Source organism: Rattus norvegicus, chromosome 20, assembly GCF_036323735.1.
Source record: "Rattus norvegicus strain BN/NHsdMcwi chromosome 20, GRCr8, whole genome shotgun sequence".
Lineage (NCBI taxonomy): Eukaryota > Metazoa > Chordata > Mammalia > Rodentia > Muridae > Rattus > Rattus norvegicus.
In genome coordinates this window covers 31,562,917-31,585,499 of record NC_086038.1, presented here as the reverse complement: position 1 = coordinate 31,585,499, position 22,583 = coordinate 31,562,917, and the positions used below count along the sequence as shown (strand labels likewise).

The 22,583-nt window shown below is 39.1% G+C and overlaps 2 protein-coding genes and 1 pseudogene across 4 annotated transcripts in view; 2 read left to right on the top strand and 1 right to left on the bottom strand.

The window, feature by feature from the left end:
• Positions 1 to 22,583, top strand: part of LOC134483923 (glyceraldehyde-3-phosphate dehydrogenase-like) — a 470,368-nt gene that overhangs the window by 342,529 nt on the left and 105,256 nt on the right. The window lies entirely within an intron of this gene.
• The window catches only part of Rfx6 (regulatory factor X, 6), a 53,478-nt gene that overhangs the window by 30,468 nt on the left and 427 nt on the right, over positions 1 to 22,583 (bottom strand). The window contains exons 2-6 of one of the 2 annotated variants that reach the window (NM_001414918.1): positions 22,351 to 22,507; positions 19,061 to 19,184; positions 17,291 to 17,352; positions 3,164 to 3,241; positions 1,930 to 1,957 (exon numbers count right to left, since the gene is read on the bottom strand). In NM_001414918.1, coding sequence (NP_001401847.1) covers positions 1,930 to 1,957; positions 3,164 to 3,241; positions 17,291 to 17,352; positions 19,061 to 19,184; positions 22,351 to 22,507 — 449 coding nt within the window. Of the gene's footprint in view, positions 1 to 1,929; positions 1,958 to 3,163; positions 3,242 to 16,345; positions 16,402 to 17,290; positions 17,353 to 19,060; positions 19,185 to 22,350; positions 22,508 to 22,583 lie in introns of those variants that run through there. The other variant, XM_063279068.1, reaches the window with a different exon arrangement.
• Positions 5,514 to 10,056, top strand: LOC134483940 (ribosome biogenesis protein NSA2 homolog; annotated as a pseudogene).

Here is a 22,583-nt window from a genome sequence, read left to right as displayed (position 1 = left end):
AGAACCCCACCTGATGTTTATGCCCATGAATCTCTCAGCCTTGTTTGCTTTGGCTGTAAATCACCAGGATTGGCAGCTACTCAATCTATGTCAGAATTATTAATATTCAAATAACATAGTATACATGGATAGTATACATAGATTTGCACTGATTATATTTTGTCCTTAACAAACAGGAATTGTTGATCACCTTAAGCACAAAAATAATTTTGAATTTTTCAACTTTGTGGTGCAAATATCTTATCACTTTAAAAATCACTTTAAGGGTTGGGGATTTAGCTCAGCGGTAGAGCGCTTGCCTAGCAAGTGCAAGGCCCTGGGTTCGGTCCCCAGCTCCGAAAAAAAAAAGAAAAGAAAAAAAATCACTTTAAGCAAATGGGGGTTCCACTCAGTGGTAGAAACTGCCTGAGTTCAGCCCTCTGCCTGCAAAAGGTTACTCAGCTCTGAGCTTTTGGAAAGTTCTTTCATGGTTAGTCATCATCACAAAAATGCATGACTATTGATGCAGGTGCTTATAGAAAATGCATAGCCCATATAACACGCCAAGAAAAGTTTATTAAAATTTTTATTGGCTAAATGTCGATTAGTAACATAGTTTCCTAAAGAGGAACAAGTAGATCTCAGATGTATTTTCCTTTTACTGTGTGAGCTAAAATGTGCTGTACACAGGGTAAATCACTGAATGCATCAAAGCTCAATGGTCAATCAGACTGGAAGAATACCTGAGTGAAGTCACTGACAAGCCCTTTGACCTAATCTTAAATGAGCCAACGTGCATTTCTAAGTCAATATTTTTGCAGTTTCATCATTGTTTATTTAATAAAAGCTATTATTTCATTGATAAAAAAAGGCAATCTGGAGTTTATTGTGTAATTAACCATTAACTGTTTTAAAAGTACTGGAAAGAAACTGGTCATTTCAGAGGGTTGGGGCCTTTTATTATTTCTTACCATAATATGCTTGTATTATTCCATTAAATTAATGGAGTTACACTTTAGCTTGAGTTACTCTTTACCACACAACACATTGTCATGAGCCTTGAGTTCTATGGCACCTTGTTTTAATGATTAGTTAAGATGAAGATAATGAAGGTCTTATCATGTGTCTAATCAGCCATGCCGTCCCTAATGGTAGTATAACTCATTTAGATAAAGTCAGTTTACCGATCTGTTCTTTTAGGAGAGGTTGGAGAGGAAGCCAAGGGGAAAAGATTTCATACAGTGTGAGTTGCATGCATGTATAAGTGCATGTGTGGTTGCAAGCATGCATGCATGTGTGAGTGCCTGTATGTATATGTGTACATGTGTGTGTACGCATGTGCTTGTGCAAGTGTGTGTATGCAAGCATGTGTGCCTGTGTGTGTGTGTGTGTAAACATGTATGCCTGTGAGGGGTGTGTGTGTGTGGTGTGTGTGGTGTGTGTGTGTGTGGTATGTGTGTGTGGTGTGTGTGTGTGGTGTGTGTGTGGTGTGTGTGTGTGTGTGGTATGTGTGTGTGTGTGTGTGTGTGTGTGTGTGTGTGTGTGTGTGTATACACAGAGTAGTTGAACAAAGAGCAGGGCTGTACAGCATTCAGGCTTCTTGACAACTATGAAAGCTTTTCCCTGAATCAGTATATAGTTCAATTACCAATTCTTTCTATATTCTCTACTTAAGCTTTCCTAGTCACTGAAGTAGACGTTTTTAGGTCAGTAGAGGCTTACTTTTCAGTTTCTACATATATGGTATTAAATCACTGAAAACTGTCTCCCAAACAAACAGGTAGTGGTTGAGCGGGTCCATGCAAAGATTCTCACTCAAAGTCTGGCCTAACTGGATTTGGAGTTCTTGTTTTTAACCAGCTCCCAATAAATAACATTTGCTTTCATACTTAGGTAAAAAGAACTTTCTGACCTTTTAAGACACAAAGCAGATGCGAAGAGCGTTCTTACCTCATTCTTCAGTTTGCTCCCCGAAAACCTTAAAAATCATAAACTTCTCATTAGTTTGAAAGAAATGAACATTGCACCAAGACAACCCAGAGGACATTAGAAGTAGTCTGTTTCACAACATCATTAACTGTTCAAATATCTATAAAATGGTTTGGGAGAAGAAATTAAAATAGAAGATAATCATGGGAAATTGAATAAGATTTGAGACAAGCAGAAATACTATACTAAAGTTTTGTATGTGTCCTAGCCTGTATTTACATTTTCTTGAGGGTATTCACTAGTAACATATTACTGTAAATATCCAAATTAATCTCAAGTGACTAATTCTCCCTAAAGATATTTTGCTATTAAATTTAGTTCTTCTAAGAGTTAATAAATAAGTCTCCATAACCACACCATGAGGAAATCTCAGGTGAAGTTTTAATTAGTTTGTTCCAACATTCTTCTAAAACTTGTGTTCCACCTGGTTTTATTGATTATAATACCACATATTAATATCCTGCTCCTGATAGTTCATGGCAGTTAAAACAATGTGCTCTTTATAGTAAATGGATTTTTATCACAGAGACTCAAATGGACCATCATATCAGACTGTCTTAATAAATAATATGGTACTCAAAGATTATGTTTAGCAATTATTATAATAACATTTTTGTATTGTTAAGGTATTATTCAAATATACAGATTTTTAAAACTACTATCTTAAAAAATCACATTTTAACTTTATTTTTATTGAAAATAAACAACTCTTTGAGTAAATGAAAATATTTAAAAGATTTATTTATTTTTATGTTATTTGTATGTTTATGGCTACATGTATGTCTGAGTGTCATGGAGGCCATAAGACAGCATTGGATCTTCCAGAACTGGAGTTTTGGGTATTTATGGGAGGATGTGAGTCCTTTGCAAGAACAAGTATTCTTAACCCTTGAGCCATCTTCCCCAGCCCCTGAGTAAGTGTAAACTTAAAGGCAATTCTCCTTCCTTGGATTCTTCTCCTCATCTCTTGGGGGACCCTTGCTCACCATTACTTTCTCATTAACCATTAAGACTATATAGTTTACCAAGTAATCTAGACTATATTGTGATAATATTCATAGTATATTGACATTAGGTTTGATAATTAGAAGAAAACATTTTCATAGTGAAAAAAATTACAAAGCAATTTATTGAATAGATACCACATATACTTAAAGAAATGCAGAAATGAATGTTTACTATGTTATCACCCTACCTTGTCAAGCCCTTTCCAGAATAAACAGAGTGGTAATAGGCGCTGCTTTCTTTGATGCCAATCCCATAGTAATGATACCTACGTTAAGATAAGAACCATTTCTGAATTAATGAAAGAGAAGCAAAACTTAGGAATAACTGCACTAACCCATTAAGTCCTGCCACCCACAGAAAACCATCCCTGTGAGGTACCACTGCCCATCTTCCTGCCATGCTTTCCCATCTATGTGTACTTAAAGTCATGAAGTAGATAAAACTAAAATATGACGGCACTTCTATTGGACCCAAGACTAACTGTACTTTAGTCACTTTTTGGCATTACCGTATGAGTGTAACAATGGCAGACACACACTTCAAGCCATTCTTATGACATTAGTAATTAAAGAAAAAGAACTTGGTATAGTTGTTCTATTTCTAAAAATTTGCATGACCTAGAAAAGATGTACATATAAAAGCTTTAGGCAGCATGTCAAAATACTTAAAAATATAAATAAATAAATGAGTTGGCTTCATAGGCTATTCCTGTGCTATTACATTTCTAGTGCATGCCCATAATGACCTAGCAATCCGACTTTGGGATTCTTAGACTCATGGAGGTCCAGGTGAGAGCATGGTAGTGGGGAATCCATCACTTATCAGTTTTTGCTCTGTTCACTGTGAGGGACGGGTACTGCACATCCCAGATCCTTCCACCACTCTCACATTTCCCATAGCCACTCTTTAGCTCAGGGTCATATGCACAGGTAGGGTATGGGTGATTGGTAGGGTAAGGTGGCCTCCCGTGTATGATTAGGAGAAGCTCCCCAGAGCTCAAGGGAAAGGTCATGGCTCCAGGGCCCAAAGGGAAAGATGTAGTCTTTGGATGAGGGCATTCGCTAGGGCTAGGGACTATCTGACAATGGAGGAATCAGAGCTTCCAAGCACAAAGATTGTGGCAGCAAGTCTGTCGCTAGTGACTCAATGTCGCTTGAGTTATACATTGGTTTAAAACTAACACATGTGTACGCACACGCACACATGTGTGTGCACACACACACACACACACACACACAGTGTTATATGTTTTAAAAACAGGAAGAATGATATTTTGTAAGCCTGAAAAGACAAAGAAGATTTACGCTATTAGTTTTGGTCAAAGGAAAACAGTATCCTATGAACCTGAACAGAAGACTGCCATAACTATTCCACTTTTATAGATGGTAAAAACTATACGATATAATATGAGGCAAGAGGATCTCTAAGGTGTATTAAAACAAGAACGGAGATGGAAAAATAGGAAATGTCTGAAAGCTCAAAAATATTGAACTGGCTTTACTTGTCTATAGTAAAAGAAAGAAACTTAACTAGTGAAGACCCAATCGAAGGAAATGCAGTGATAGAAATAATCAAACAGTAAATAACAAATAATAAACAGTATCAGCCGGTCTTAAACTATGGGTAAACTAGCAGATTTATATGCATTTGGCAGATAAAGTAGTAGAATGCAGATTATGAGCTTAGAGGTTTGAAGTAAGTATCAATATTTCCTTTTTAAAACTTTAACACTAAGATACCAGTACAATGTCACTGCATTAGAAGAAATAAACTAGTGGTGTCCAACATTGAGAGGCTCTTTTTAAGTGGAAAAATATTGTAATTCCATGTTCTTTTGCTCTCCAGACTCTGTAGTTTAAACAAGTACACTTGCTAGAACAGTATATGCTCAGCGTCATTTCAACCATCAATAAACTTCTTTTTGTTTCTCATTTCTAACCCCCTTTTTAGCCTGTAATAAAATAATTCTATCCCATGGTAAAGTTGTTTGCTATTGCAGTAAATCTCCAACCCCAATAAGCCCAAGCAAAGAACACATAACTCAGTTATAATATTTATAAGCTGCGAGCCTAGATTGGGCAGATCCACCACTACACTGCTCTGTTTCCCAGCTATGAGATCCCTTGCTACTTGTGGCTTCTCCAGGCCACATGGTTCTGCTCCATTTTCTTTCCACCCTTCTCAGGCTTCCTCTGTCTCCTCCATCCCCTCGTCTACCTCTCCAAAACCTCCAACCCCACCTTTCCCTTCTACTATCCAATCACAGGCTCTCGCCTTTATTTAACCAACTAAAATGGGGGAAAGGTACACATGAAATCATCTGTGAATGTTATCCACTCCTCCTTGGGGCAGCACCAATTAGCATAAAAATACAAACAGCACAGGGGCAAAATACAACAGTTTGCCACACAATTTATAAAGAACTACACTGCCTTCAAAGGTGACAGGCAGCCAGATAATTCCAAGAGGTAGCCATGAGTTCAATAAATACCAAAGCATGTCTATCATGTCTGGCCATTGGGACAGTTGTCAGAATCATGATGAACGAAATAGACACGAAAAGTAAGGCCAGCTCTTCACCCCAGTTCATGGCCTCCTGAGCTAGATGCCTGCTAGACCTGTTGTAGTGATCACACCAATGGACACTGAGGAAAGTATATTTCCAGATTTTAAACTTACCTGCATTGGGAATTGGGAGGACTTGGGTGGAAAAGGGACAGGGAGGGGAAAAAGGGAACATGATCAGGGCTTAGGGGAGGGAGGAACAGGACTGAAGCCCTGAGGGCCAGCGGAAAGAGTGGAAACAGACAACCTCAGGAGGTAGGAGGAGGGGAGACCCTCTAGAATGTACCAGAGACCTGGGAGATGAGAGACTCTCAGGACTCAAAGGGAGGAACAATAGATGAAATGACCCACAGTGGGGAGAGGGAACTTATAGAGTCCATCTCCAGTAGAAAGACAGGGCATCAAGTGGAGGGATGGGGTTGCCATCCCACAGTCAAAAACACTGACCCAGAATTATTCCTGTCTGAAAGAACTGTAGGGTCAAAAATGGAGGAGAGCCTGAGGAAAAGGAGGTCCAGTGACAGGCCTAAATTGAGATCCAGCTTAGGGAGAGGCCCCAAATCCTGAAACTATTACTGATGCTATGGTGTGCTTACAAACAGAAGCCCAGCATGGCTACCCCACCCCCGAAAGGCCCAACAAGCAGCCGAAAGAGTCAGATGGAGATATTTACACCCAACCAAGGGACAGAAGCTGGTGACCCCTGTGGTTGAATTAGAGAAAAGCTGGAAGAAGCTGAGAAGGAGGGCAGCCCTAGAGGAAAACCAGCAGACTCAACTAACCTGGACCCCCAAGATTGCTCTGACAGCGAGCCACCAACCAGGTAGCATACACCAGCTGATATGAGGTCCCTGACACTTATACAGCAGAGGACTGCCTGGTCTGGGTGGAGGTCTGGGGGGATGGGGGTTGGGGGTGGAGACATCCTTTTGGAGAGGAAGGAGGGGGAAGGTATGAGATCTGGAACAGTCAGAGGGCAGACCAGGAGGGAGATAAAGGCTGGACTGTAGAAAAAGATTAAAAACTTAAAAATGCAATATTAAAAAAATTATCTGACAGTTGCATTAATTGCAATTAACTATAGTTGCATTCATTATTTTAAATTGCAGCTTCCTTCACTAGTGTGGCTTTGTAATTTGTTTTCTTATTTATGACATTAAGATTGTTATCATATACACTTACCAGTACCTTATTTTTAGAAGACGATTTCATTATTGTCATTTATTACCAATGCATGTTAATTACAATTAGAGTATGAAAGTTTACAAGCTCGAATTCAAAGTCAAGGTCTTGTGTACTTTACTGGTCAAATGTACTGACATATCAACCCAGACACCAGGATTCTGACCTGGTATCGCAATGCAGTCTCATGAGCATGCCTGGTGATAGGGAATCATCGAAAGAGAGAGTCTTCTTCAAATGCTCTTCTGTGTGCTAGATTGTGAAGATCCAGAGCCAGATAGGGGAGGGACTCAGACCCTGAGGAGTTACCAGTCTTGGAGCAGACGAGCATGCAAAGGAACTCCCTTGTCTGGCCTCAGTGGGAAAGGATGTCCCTAATTCTCTAAAGACTTTATGCCCTAGGGAAGGGGGATGGGGGTTGAGGTAGGAATGGATGGGTGAGGAGCTAAGTAGTTGAGAGGTGTGGGAGGGTGGGTGAGTGGGTGGGGAGCACTCTCTCATAGGCAAAGGGAAGAAGGGATGGGGTGGAGAACTCTTAAGAGAAGGGGGAATGGGGAAGGGGGGCAACATTTAAAATGTAAATGAATAAAACAATTTTTAAAAGGAAGGAAGGCAATTCTGAGTTGACACATGCTGCACCTGTTGAAGACAGTGACAGCAAACGGTAATAGTAGTTGCCTACTGCTACTGTAAGGGACTTCATACATACATGCCACAGTCTATAATATATTATCCCAACGTCAAACAAAGCTTCAAAAAGAAATCTGTGATTTTCAAAACAACCCTGAGATTCCACCTCACACCAGTCAGAAGAGATCAAACACTCGGGTGACAGCAGATGCTGGCGAGGATGTGGAGAACACTCCTCCATTGTTGGTGGGATTGCAAGCTGCTATAACCACTCTGCAAATCAATCTGGAGGTTCCTCAGAAAATTGGACATAATATTGCCTGAGGACCCAGCTATACTACTCCTCGGCATATACCCAAAAGATGCTCCAACATATAACAAGGACACGTGTTCCACTATGTTCATAGCAGCCTTATTTATAATAGCCAGAAGCTGGAAAGAACCCAGATGCCCTTCAACAGAGGAATGGATACAGAACATGTGGTACATTTAAAAACAATGACTTGATGAAATTCTTAGGCAAATGGATGGAACTAGAAAATATCATCCTGAGTGAGGTAACCCAGTCTCAAAAGAACACACATGGTATGCACTCACTGATAAGTGGATATTAGTCCAAAAGCTGAGAATACCCAAAATACAATTCACAATGCATATGAAGCTCAAGAAGAAGGAAGACCAAAGTGTTGATGCTTTAGTCCTTCTTAGAAGGGAGAACAAAAAACACTCACAGGAGGAAATATGGAGACAAAGGGTGGAGCAGAGACTGAAGGAAAGGCCATCCGGAGACTGCCCCACCTGGGGATCCACCCCATATGCAGCCACCAAACCCAGTCACTATTGTTGATGCCAAGAAGTGCTTGCTGACTGTAGCCAGATATGGATGTGTCCTGAGAGGCTGTGCCAGAGCCCTACTGATTTAGATGAGGGTGCTTGCAAATAACCATCAGGCTGACCATGGGGACCCCAGTGGGGGAAGTTAGGACAAGGACTATAGAAGCTGAAGGGGTTTGCAACCTTGTTGAAGAACAACAATGTCAACCAACCACTGCTGCAGTCCCCATCCCAGCTCCCAGGAACTAAACCACCAACCAAAGAGTACACATGGAGGGACCCATGGCTCCAGTCACATACGTAGCAAAGAATGGCATTGTCTGGCATCAACAGGAGGAAAAACCCTTGGTCCTGTGAAGGCTCATTTCCCCAGTGTAGGGGCAGTGTAGTCAGAGTGTTGAGGTAGGAGTGGATGGGTGGGAGGGGGAGCATCCTCATAGAAGCAGGGGGAGGGGGTCATTGGAGAAGGAGGAGCTGGGAAAGGGGATAACATTTGAAATGTAAATACAGAAAATATCCAATAAAAAAATCTGTGATTTATGTTAAATTTTATTTATTTTTGTATGTATGAGCACATGGTGTGTGCGTGTTTGTGTGTGTGTGTGTGTGTGTGTGTGTGTGTGTGTGTGTGTGTGTGTGTGTGTGTTGTGATGTGACTATGAGTGCCTCTGTGTGGAGACCAGGACAACTTTAAGGAGTCAGTTCTCTTCTTCCACCATGAGGTCTTAAGACCAAGCTCAAATAATCAGGTTTGGGCGCCAAGTGCTTTTACCCAATTTGCCATCTTACCAACCCTGTGGTTTATTTAAAGTCTATTGTTTATTTAACAGCTGTATGGGTTGAAGGTCACCGTTTCTCAGGGCAACTCTGTCCTTCAACAGCGTACGTATGTTGCCTTCATCCCTGAAATGCAGAAGATACAACTAATTTTTTTTTAATCTCAAGCTTACTCCCGTTTAGACATTCTTAAGCCGCCTTTCCTGTTCCGGTCTGAGTGAAACAAGCTTGTGGGCCAGTGATACCCAGGAATTAAGGGTTTTTTGGAACCCAAGAGGTTGCCGATGGCTGCTTCCCGGCTGTCATCCTGCCACAAAATGAATAGATTGAATTGCACCACAAACAATATGGATATCATTTGGACTACCATGAGAAAAAGAGAAAGAAAGAGGGTTGGGAGGCCCATGAACATTCAAAGAAGGAAAAAAAAAAAAAAAAAAAGATTGGCCTGAAGGCTAAGCTCTACCATAAACAGCGACATGCTGAGAAAATGCAGATGAAAAAGGCCATTAAGATGCATGGAAAGAGAAACACCAAGCAGAAGGGTGATGAGAAGACTCCACGGGGAGCAGTCCCTGCCTACCTGCTGGACAGAGAGAGGCAATTGAGAGCAAAAGCACTTTCCAACATGATTAAGCAGAAATGAAAGGAAATCGGGAAGTCCCGCTCCCCAAAGTTGGTGCCCAAGGAGAAACAGAGGTATTGAAAGTTATTCGAACAGGAAAAAGAAAAAAGAAGGCATGGAAGAGAATGGTTACAAAAGTCTGCTTTGTTGGTGATGGTTTTACAAGAAAACCACCTAAATATGAAAGAAAGGGTCATTAGGCCAATGGGTCCACGCCTCAACAAAACCCATGTTATACACCCTGAGCTGAAAGCTACCTTTTGCCTGCCTATGCTCGGTATGAAAAAGGATCCACCATCCCCATTATACACAACCCTGGGTGTGATCACCAGAGGTACAGTCACTGAAGTGAATGTGAGCGAGCTGGGCCTTGGGACACAGGAGGCAAGGCGATTTGGGGGAAGTGTGCCCAAGTTATCAACAATCCTGAAAATAACGGGTGAATAAATGCAGTCTTTCTGGTTTGACAGTGACATCATACAAGTCATTCCACTCACTACCAAAGACTACCCACTGTCAGGAAACACCATCACTGTGATCCTTCTGAACTACCAAGTAACCTTACCTGATGTGCAGTCATCGAGAAGTATTTATTGAATTGTAAAGGAAAATAAAATACTGCCCAATTTTGGAAAAGAGAGGGAGAGAGAGAGAGAGAGAGAGAGAGAGAGAGAGAGAGAGAGAGAGAGAGAGAGAGAGAGAGAGAATTCTTAAGCCTATAAATATAATTTGAATAATGGGCATTGATACACACTAGGAGTCATCATGAGTTAGAGTAGCACAAATAGTCCATGTGAATCCCTCAGACCTGCAGCATTGATCGGGCTGTCTCATAGTTGACCTTCCACGTGTAAATAAAGCCTTCTAGATTGCAAGCTTCCTGTAACACGGAGTCAATAAACTCATCAAATAATTGAATATATGGAAAAAGTTTTAAGACTAACAATGTGTCATAAAAGAAACTCTATAACTAACTTGTCAATTAAGGTCAAGCAGATATAATCACGTATGTGTGATTGGCACAATCCAAAATTTGGCAAAGCTCAAAATATTTTATCACCTATGAAATATAGAAATCTACTCACTCCTTTCACCCAGTCAGAAGCACTTTGTAAACTTAACTGTTTCTGCCTGGCTTACTGGCTCTCCATAAAGAGCTTGTGATGGCTCCAGCCATTGTTTTCTTGATCCCTCCACTAGGAATAGATATATCTTCTTTCCTTCCTGGGATAGGATTGTTTCTTAGTCAACATTGAGGCATATTGTTGGTGAGTGAAACTGCCTACTCTCTGAGACAAAAACTAATCTCTCTGTCCACCGAATTCCATTCTTGGCCATTTACCCATTGTAGCCTTAGCCCTGTAATCATCAGTATCTCTGTCAGTGGCTTAAGCACTAAGATTTGAAGATATCCTTGGGCATTTATCAATGTTTGTGTCCTACAGACTCGAAAACCAATAAAACATAAACTTGAATCCAGTAATTTTGTTTTTTTTTAGTAAACACCTGACATTGTGAATTTCCATGTCACCAATGAAACACTTGAGCAAAGCCAAAACTGAATGTTTAAATCCTTTAGAGTACCAATGTGAGGTCAGCAAGTTTAGAAAGGAAACTGTGGGCGACACAGATCTCAGGATTTCACTCTGTCCACCACTGTGCTCCAGTGTCTCATACCAAGCTTCTTTGGGAGCAAATAAACCAATCTTTTCCCCTTAAGCTTTCTTTTGGTCTAACAAAGCACCCGTTATCATCTTCGTGATGATTTAGCGTCTTTCAGAAAATAGCAGAGATAGTGCACGAGCGGCCCTGTCTTCCTAGAGTTAAACATAAACCCCGTAAAACTGGGAGGAGCGAGTTCACACAGGGTATGTGCGGATTCTTCGTCTCCGCTGTAGCATTTTACAATGTTTGTCATTAATAGATTTTGCTAAAATAAACCTCGCTAGGAAATGTTTCCAGGAACATTACAACGAAGTAACATATGCTAATACATGGTGAACGAGAATGAAATTTGTTTCACTGTTTTGACTTAGTTATAATCTCTGCCTGCTGCCTGTTTGGTGGGCCATTCTGCAGATCACGGTTCTCTAACACTAAAATTCTGAGTAGGATTAGTTGTGTTGTCTAGAAAAAAAAGTTTATCACAAAATTAGTCTTTCTGATTTTCTAACAATATTGTATCTATTCATTAGCACCACTGTCCTCTGCTTTACACTTTATGTTAAGTGATTGGTCTCATTTATAAGTTATGAAGACAAAGGAATGATTAATTAATCCATGGGCTCATAAGATAACTATAACAGATTCTTAGTAGACTAAGTGAAACTATTACATTTCTCCTTCGTGGCCAGCACGTTGACATTCTGTCCAGCACTTTTCCTCATCAGCTAATCAGAATCCACCTATGCTCGCACTTCCTCTTTTTCCTCACCGCTTCTCATACAGAATTCCCGAAACATATGTTCCCACTGAGCGGGTGGCCCCGATGTTGGTTGTTTACACTGCACAAATGATAACCGATAAGGAAATGATAGGGTTAAGCTGCCCGCGGACTTGCAATAACTTGCCGTGATAAGAGCAGCTGTCATATCAGTTTTTATTAACCCACTAAATCACCACTAATAAATAAGATAATAGCTTTTGCCCATCACGTCTGAAAACCAAGATTTGGTTGATCAAAGTCTACCAGAAATTAAAATGTAACTTTGATTCAGACGGTGTACCTTGTACATGTGTATGTATTAAAGAGCACACATATGACATCTCTTACATGTGTATGTATTAAAGAGCATACGTATGACATCTCTTACACTATTCATCTATTTTGAGCAAAGACACATACCGGCTTTTTTGTTTCATTTGTATCCTCAAAGGCTAGCAACTATTGAGACTGTCAATATAATGCTTATTAATATGAATAGTGAAAATCCTTTAGCGATACATAACTAACACCTTATATATCTCATAAGACTTTATACCTCCAAAACTCTTTAGAACCATGCTTTGTACCTCAATTCTAATTGAATGTATCAATCATCCCCAAAATACTCATAATCGTGAAATGTACATGATTTATTCTGTGATACCTAAAGAATTTCATTTTTTGAAAACTTAAATTTAAAAATGTGAAAGAAACTGCAGCTCTATGCAGCCAACCTGTAGAGTCCACGTATTGCTATGAAATGGAAAGAGACTTGATTCCATGAATCCCAAGTACATTTGAGGTCAGTTTCAGAAACTGTGACACCTACTTCCTATCCGGAACCCAGAAGAGCTGTTTAGACCCATCATTGCCAAGCACCAATTCCATTTGACATCCCAAACAAAATATTTAAAATTTGATTACTCTATGAAAATATGGCAGAATTGAAAACTTACTCAACACTACTAGAAAATTGATTAAAATTCTGGAAGGAAGTATGGTCTCCTGATTTTTCTAAGTAAGATTACTTCCTTTGTATTTCTGTCTCAGTTGTCCGTGTTTGTAATCGTCATAAAATATTTTTTTATAAAATTGAAACCCATGAAATGCTCAACACCTAGCAGAAATAATAGTTGGAAGATAATTGTTTCACCTCGAAGATGCTTAGGGTTAAAATTAGAAAGCATGGAGTTCATTGGTTGTGCAAATTTGCTTTCATACAAAATATATATCACTAAAATTAGTTATTAAAGATTAATAAAATATTACTGTCTTTGAGGAAGAATGTAATAGTAGCTACTCTTAAAAACTGCTTGAGCAGTACAAAATTAATTAAAATTTGAATTTACAAAGATGAAAACAATATAAAGTTTAATTAATTGTTTTGGTAATTTGATTGATAGTAGAAACAAGTGCTTTTCTTACTTCTACTACTTGATAAAGCATATACTTTAGAGTCTGTTGAAACTTGGAATGAACGCCAGTGTTGTTAGGATTGTATCCTTGTGGACTTAATCACAATAACCTTCTAACTATAGTTTCCTTATTTATAAAAAACACAATTCCTATCTTGTATCATTATTGAAAGGATTAGATCTAAGAAATGTGTGTGGGGGGTGTATATGTGTATGTGTGGTGTGTGTGTTTGTGTGTAGTGTGTGTGTGGTGTGTGTATGCATGTGTGTGTGGTGTGTGTGTGTATGTGCGTATGTATGCATGTGTGTGTGTGATGTGTGGTGTGTGTGTTTGTGTGTGGTGTGGGGGGGTGTTGTGTGTGTGTTGTGTGTGTGTTTGTGTGGTGTGTGTGTGTTTGTGTGTATGTGTTTGTGTGTGTGTGTGTGTGTAGTGTGTGTGTGGTGTGTGTGTGTGTCTGTGGTGTGTGTGTGTGTGTGTATGCATGTGTGTGTGGTGTGTGTGTGTATGTGCGTATGTATGCATGTGTGTGTGTGATGTGTGGTGTGTGTGTTTGTGTGTGGTGTGGGGGGGTGTTGTGTGTGTGTTGTGTGTGTGTTTGTGTGGTGTGTGTGTGTTTGTGTGTATGTGTTTGTGTGTGTGTGTGTGTGTGTGTACAATTCAATAGACAATAACTTCATTGCATTGTTGATTTTTGATGTTTTCAGTCAGAATTTTCTCTTATAAAAAGAGTATCATCATAAGGTGGAAGGTGTACTTGACTGTCCATTAATATTATTTAAATTTTATTTCATTCTCAAAATAATGTTATAAGGTATCACAGCCCACTCTTCTGATAAAGGCTGAGTGATCTGGCCACTCTCATACACTTACATATGGAAGCATTGAATTCAGCCTGATGTGTTCATCTTTAACTCATGTCCCAGTCATCAGGCATGATGTCTTAGATGTACCGTCTTCCAAAGTAAAATCTGAAGATGTCTTTTAGAAGCAAAAATAGGTACGCCCCCTGAATATGAATAATCATATCAGGGTATTACCATTTCTAACATGATCTTCGCTTTATCTTTGACATACTTTGTTTACACTGTGGGCGCTATTTCTACTCACAATATAAAAATGCCCAAAAGGGCCATGTCATAAAACGCAAATGGTATACCAATAAGGCAGAAAAACAATTTGGTATATCAAATCGTTAGGCCTTGATCATGTCAATGGCTCTTAATTATCAAATAAGTTGCCAGAAGTCACCAAATGTTGCTATATCAACGTAAGAACAGGAGTGTGGCTGTGTCACAAGGGCCATAGTTAATGATTCATCTCTAATCCTAAAGGCTTCTTCTGGGATTAATTGACCTTCTCTGCAGCCTGCCCACCCACCCTCTTCTAGATCCTGTCAAGAGGATTGCTTATGTTGCTTTGCCTCTCTGCCCTCTATCTTTCTACTTCAAACACTACCTGATCTCACCTCTACCTTCACAGTATAGTGCTTTAGAAATCATCAAACCGGACTGAGCCAAGCTTGACAAAGACTTAGTTAGACTTAGTTAGAAGGAAAAGGCTTTTTCCCCAGTGTGGCATTTTACTCTTCTTTCACAGGCCATAGTATTTTTTAAATTACTTAAAATCAGCAAAGTAAGTATTGATTGATAATAAAGTATGTGTGAGACAACAGGAAGGACTGAAAATGAAGGAGAAAAAGTATCTGACCTCAAAATAGTATCTGCTTAGGAAGCAGCTAAATTAATATCATATTTAGATAGATTCTGATCAACAGCTATGAGAGTGCAAAGAACCTACCCAAAAAAACGGAATAAGAGAACATTCAAAAGAGAAGCTTCATAACACATACCTTTAAGTGACTAAGATTTCAAAATACATACAAAGGCAAGAACGTCTTCAGCAGGGGAAACTAACATAGAAGAAAGGCATTTGGATGATTCAAAAGGGAATGGGGTAATAATTTCAGGACAGACATAGCAATATACTAACAACTGAGAGATAAACAATAAGGGAGAAAAACAGGTTGAAACTAAGTCATAATACACTTTGCATGTCAAGGTAAGAAACTGTCTTTAAGAGTAGAAATTGGATGGAGTAGAACTTCAGAAATTCAGTGTGGAAACTCTGTATTGAATGACTAGAGAGTCAAGATGACACTACAAAACTGAGAATAAAGAAAGACAACTTGAGGAGAATTCAAAAATTAGGAGTTAATTTTTTGCACGTGACCAGAGCTGGCCAGTGAAAGGCAGCTGCTGTACAAGGAGGAAACATCTGAACTGTGGCTAGCTTTGAACAGAAATGTGCAAACTATGCATGGGATTTTAAAAACTCATTATGAACAAAACAAAATATCTTCTCAAAATTTTATATAGATTACACACTGAATTTTTTTCTATACCGAGTTAAGCAAAACTTTATTGAAATTAATTTCACTTGTTGATTTCTACTCTTTTGCTATGATTAGCAGGAAAATTTAAACTAAGATAAGGCTACCTTGTGGGTCAGCACTGTACTGGAATCCAGGAGACTGCCTGCAAGCTAGAAAGATGGGGGCGGGGTTACTGGGGGGGGGGGGACTGTGAAGTGACTCGGAACCCATAGGTCAAGGTTCTGTGTCGAAGAGGGAAGTTGTCGGAAGGAGCAAGTGCTAGGCAGTAGGCAAAAGCCGAGTAATCATAGAAACAGGCTATTTGGGTTTTACCCAGAAACAGAAGCGTTCTGGCAGAGTAAGGTACCTATCACTGGGAACTGTGACTGATTGTTGCAGTTTGTTGCAGTTTCCTCTCCAACCCGAATCCGCCAGTACAAAGAAAACGCAACTCAATTAATATGAAAACAATCTAGCGTCTAGATTGGGCAGATCCACCCTACACTGTCCTATTCCTAGCTCCCAAATCCCTCATCCCTTGCACCTTTTATTTGCCAGGTCTCCAGCTTCTCCTTCTCCCAGGACAACTCTCTCCTCACTTCTTTCCTTTCTCTCCCCTGACTCCTCCCCCTCCTGACCCCTCCCCTCTCGCTCCCGATTCCTCCCCTCTCCTGACTCCTCCCCTCTCCTGACTCCTCCCCCGCCTGACTCCTCCCCTCTCCTGACTCCTCCCCTCTCCTGACTCCTCTCCTCCCCTGACTCCTCCCCTCTCGCTCCCGACTCCTCCCTCTGCCCAAATCTCGAGCTCTTGCCTTTATTTTACAAATTCAGAGAGAACTCCAAGGCAAACCACAACAACTGATAACTAGTCTTTCGAGGAACAGCAAAGAGAAGATAAACAAAAAGTGGTGGAGGATATGTCAGGTCTGACCTGATGTTTTTTTCAATGTGGAAGATCTGATTCTGTTCAAAAATGAAAGCGTGGACAGATGAACCACTGGTGTGCATGGGTTAATGGTGATCTACAGAGAGTTACGAAAGAATATCCAAGAACGTCAAAGGGCATGACGCATACAGCCCATTGTATGTTTATATGTATATATAGAGAGATTACTTGACTAAAATGACCATCTGGATGACAACAGTTGAGGAGGAACTTGAAGCATGCCAGGGCTCCCTTGTGCTACTGACCTTATCCTTTAGGAGATGTTGTCAGTCTCCTTGCTCATTAAAGTTTGTCTTGTACATATTTTGTTCAAGACATTGGTGACTTTGCCAAGACTATTCACTTCACGTACTTCAGGAGGAAGCATGATAAATATTATGAGTAGTCTTTGTAAATTTTGCTTTCTAAATAATATATATGTGTTAGTTCTTATAGTTCATTAGCATATACCTGATTAAGAAGAAAATATGAAATTCCATTCACTAAGACAATGTTACTTTATGTCTATAATTATAAAGGAGAAACCTATTATTCTGTTCTTACTTTGAATGACCTCTTGTTCCAAGTCTTCTTGTTGTCAGGAGGGGAAATTTTTGGCGAATTGTCTAAAAAGAAAGACAGGATTTAGAATATGTATAGTTCTAATGCAAAGCACTCGTACCCTAATTGAAGAAAGTAAATGGTAAACTAAAAGGAACAAAGTAATATGCATGTATTGATAAGAAATACATCAATTATCATAGTTACTTTATTTATGCCAAAGAAGGATTGTTTAGATTCCTTTGTAATAATTCCAACCAGAGGTTTACCTGTACTAAATATCCATCACCATTCTGAAGAGATCCTTGGATCTTAAGAGAGCTCCATGGACAATCTGATGGGTTAATTACTTCTACTTTAATTGGACGTCCAAGGTGCTCTGATTCCCACTTAGGCCTTATCATCATAGGGTAGTCTCAAAAAAATGATACTGCTATTATGGACATCGGAAGCTGTTTCATCCAGCTTTAGAGGGTATATGAAGCCTTGAGGAGATTCTTTACCAGCAAGTATCACCATAAGCTAATCACAGGCATGGCTAGATCCTAGGCCCCTCAAGAAACATGCTCTACAACACACTGTCTCTGTAAGAAAACATGTTTTCAAAATAATCAAATACTTCCTGGTATTATTTTATTTTATATGGATAGGTGTTTTGACAGCATGTTTGTCTGTGTACAGGCATGCAGTGCCCACAGGGGCCAGAAGAGGCATGAGATGCCCTGGAACTGGAGTTACGGGGTTTATTTGGAAGAGCAGTCAGTTCTTTTAACCACGGAGGGAATCTCTCTTGCTCCCAAAATAAACTGCTTCTTTAAGGGTAAGGCATTGGTCTACTTTTCAAGTGGTGAGCTGGGTAGAATGACACACGTCTATAAATCCATCACGCAACAGGGTGAGCAGGGGGATCGCAAGTTCAAGGCCAACCTGAGCCAGATAATGAGTTTAAGGTCAGCCTGGGGTATATCCCTGTTACATATCTGTATATCAATCACCTGTCTCCGTCCTCTCCCAGAAAACCTGAAAACATGGGCCATAACACTCATTAATTTCTGAACAATGAGTCTTCTACAGGTTAGGATTTGGACTTTGGAACTGTAATGCTTGAAAGCCAAACTCCATAGAGTTCTAAGACGTCCTAGAGTCCCAGACAACAGATGACTGGAAGAGGTTTCAAAGATGAAGGCCTTACCAAGCAATTGATATTGTTCTCTAGTTCTCAAAAGGATATCAACATATATAAGCCATCCAGGGTCAGATTTATAGATTCCCACCCTAATGATAGAAATCCAAAACACAGAAGTATAACCAATCCCATTATAAAAAATATGTTAATTCTGTGGTATGGACATAATCAAACTAAGGCAAAGACTAAGAACAACTACTTAAGTGATAGAATGAAAATCTGTCAAAAACTCAAATATTTGGTCTATATAAATAATAAGAAAAGCCTGCATTTATGGGTTTATCTTCATTTGCTTTCCTTTTCATATATAGTTTATACCAATCTCTTGAATTTACTCTCTTTGAAGAAACATGCTACTTTTTTGTGGAACTTGCCTTGAGCTCACATTAGATCTGGCAGCCAGTGATCTGAGACTCAGAAAGAAAAATCAAGATAGACACATATAGCGCTTCCAAACATAGATTTCATTTCTACCTGCAAAGCAAATGTCTTAACATTGTCTAAGAGAACTCATTTAGGTAAATTTAGTTACACATGGTTCCCCCAATGTTAGCTATAAGGCAGTATAGCCAATATGTGTCATATACCTTTCCAAAGGTGGCTGCACAGGCTGGTTCCAGTTTCTCTTTCCTGCAGAAATCTAAATAGTGAGCATAAAGAATGCACCGTGGGAGGCAAACTCCTTCACATACAATGTAGTTGTCTTCAAGCCTGAGAGAAAAGGCCAAGAATTAGGTCAAACTTTTTCACTATTACCTCCCCGCCCCCTCAATGACCTAATGCTAGTTCTGAAAACAGACTATATAAAAGTGAGTTAATGAGTACATATACATGAGACTTTCTTTGTTCTGGTTGCTATTTAAAAATAATACCAGGATGAAATAAGCAAAAAGTTATGTGCTGTACATTTCAGAATTGCTAAGAGAAGAATTTGCATGTGATTTCCATTAAACCACCATAAACTGATGTTTGTGTCAAGGAGTGTATAGATATACACTCCTTACACCATTGTCACTATCCAATGTTTAAATAATCAAAACATACCAGTGGCCTTTAAAAATGTCTATGAAGATTATAATAAGTGTTCATTCATTCCCTCGGTAAGGAAATTCTCTTGATGATACCATTTCACTTGGCAAGCCCTAGAACAATGTCTGGGAGTCAGAAGCAGAAGGACGATCTTAAGTAGGAGCAGACACCCCCACGGATCTGGAGAAGCAAGTGATAATTTCTTGAAGAGGACCATCTCTAGGAGAATGGTAGGTAATCCATAAGCACTAAGGGCCTTGGTTCTACAGTTCAGGGAATAAATTCTGTCAACAACCAATAGAGAAACAAGAGTTGAAAGGTCTAGCGTGAACTGTCAGGACCAACAAATAATTTCTTCATTTCTACTTGGTGTGAGTATGAACTTAGTATGACAAGGTGTGAGTATGACAAGGTGACCTGTCTAGACGCCTGACCCACGGGAGCTCTGGGACAGTATGTTTATGTTGTAAGCAAGCACATACTTGTAAGCACATGAACACAATCATAAGGGTTAATGTTAGAAGAGTAAAATCCACAGTGAACACCCGTTAGTACAGTTACAATGTGATGTTAACGTGGAAACCACTCCTTCCAGGCCATCAGTTCAAATACCAGGTCTTACTTCTGTCTAAGTCTCCAATGCTCAGTAGTTTACTCATTGATCTAGGACTATGAATGGTGAGATTAAAGATGCTGTCTTTTAGAACATCTTCAGTTTGGAAGGGCTGCCGGGCTTCGGCCCGTCAAAGCTCACACACCCTTACTTCATCCGCAAACTACTGAGCAACCGAAGGTAGTGTATTTGTTTGGAAAAGATAGCAGGGTAAACTCACTTCACTGAAGCTGCGATGATAACGGTCTATTTCTACTCTTACACCTCTACTGTGATTACACCTATATTCATCTAAATTATCAGATATAACCAAGGCAATGTCTATAAAAGCCTCCATATACATAACATATACAATCCCAACTCTGTAGTGTAGATATGACTATATAAGCTTTGAAAATCTGGGTAGATCTCCACTTAATTTCAACTACATGTGTTAAATAATCTGTGTTCCAATCATCTGGATGACAATCTAGAAACCAAAGCTTCTAGATTCTGTTCCCTTCTTTTTCAAGGTTTTCAGTAAATTATTTTTCTTAAAATGTACTTATATATTAATTTCATGTTTAATAAAGCATAATCATTTACAACACAAAAGCAATGCAGTATGCAGCATTATTCAGAATAAAACTGGATGAAGTCCTTTAAGACTTTACATACAGACTCTCGATGCACTCAAAATAAAAGTTAGGGGACCTATTCCTTGAAATTCAAACATTAATTTTTTTTAATTAAAAAGATTCAAACCAGCTAGGATATAGTATTTCAAAACAAATAAATTCACCTATTTAAAATTGAATAGCTAACTGACAATAAGAGCTGGAGTTAATGTCATATTTTTGCTTTGATTTTCAGTTCTAATTTTTAACACTCCAACCGCAATTCTATAGCCTCATGGATTCCTTAAAATCTAAGGAATTTGGGGTTTAAAAAAATGTATAACATTCATTTGCTTCAGAAGATTAGTAAAATGAGCTCTATAGTCTTCAAAAATGAATAATCTTATGAGAAAGAAACAGCTATTTAAATTTTTCAGTTTAAAGGTAGGAATATAATACCCACAATCCATCTATTTGGGTAGTTGTTTTTATATTTATTGTTTTATCTTCAAAACACTGAGTTAAGCTAGGCATATGTATGGTACGAATTTTGACAAATTCAAGATTGTTTATAAGTACTTAATTTGAACTGAAAGCCTCAGAGTGATCTTTCAAAATCCTTTAAAATAAATTCAAAATTAAACATTTTTTCCAAACTGTCCTGATGACAGTAGTTCTTTCCTAAATATTGCAGGTAATTTCTCAATTATTTACAGTTTTGGGGTGTTTTCAACTAGTAATCATCACACCACACTTTATCAGTTAAAATGTAATTTTACAGGCATATTTATTTTCTATTTCAGACACTGAAAGGGTTCAGGCATATACTTTCAGAACCTCAGGCTATAAAAATTAGAACTTAATGTTTAAATATCAAAAATAAAGTTTACAAGCATTTATAGATCCTATTTTTCTAATTCTTAGATAATAATAAATTAGATAGATAGATAGATAGATAGATAGATAGATAGATAGATAGATAGAAATTTGTGGTCCTAATGCTTCACATTATGCAAGGGTTCTTAATGACACGTTCTTATTTATATATCTCTTCCTTTTGTAGCAAGTATTACAAAACACACTTCATATGTAGACCTGCTGATAATTTCTCAGTTTTAAAAGATTTGAGGCAAAAAGCCAATTTGTGATGTTTTATTATAGTAAATCATGTATGCTATATGCTGTAAAAACTAAAAATTATTTACTCAGGACAGCTTGAGTGATTTTTTTTTCCGTTTTGTACTTCTAACTCAATCCATCTGTTTTCTGACTGACACAGTAACTGCCCTCTTACGGATTAAAGCAGAGTTAAGAGCCTTCCTTTTTTTGTTCTGAAGAATTATATCTCGAAAGCATAAAAATATCAAAGAAATGCATTTTATGCTAACTGAACAATCACAGAAAAATTCATCACAGCTTACATGTGAAGAACCCGTGGTTTAAGTCAAAAATATATCCCGTCTTTCATCAGGGTCAGAATAGGTCTCTGTGTGCATAAGCAATGCAAGAAAATAGATGCATTTCTCGTGGGTCTTTTAAACTTGTGGAAGTTTTAATGAGAAGCAAGTTGGGGAAAGGCAGGGTCCTAGAGACACGGGCTGGTGGACGTCAGCCTGTGCGGGCGCCAGGGCCAGCTTACCACTGCAGGGTGAGCTGAGTCTGCTTCTTCTTGTCCTTCATGATCTGGGTGATGCTCTTCTTCTGAGAGAGCTGTGGGTCGGTGGCTTTGGTCTTGCTTTCCTGAGTGTCTGCATCGTCTTCCTCCGAGGAAAAGTTGCCATTGTTTAAATGCATTTCTGAGGGCGAGTTTTCGGAGTGACAAAGAACAAGAGAACACGCGATCAGTCCAGTGACCTCCACACCTGCCTGCTT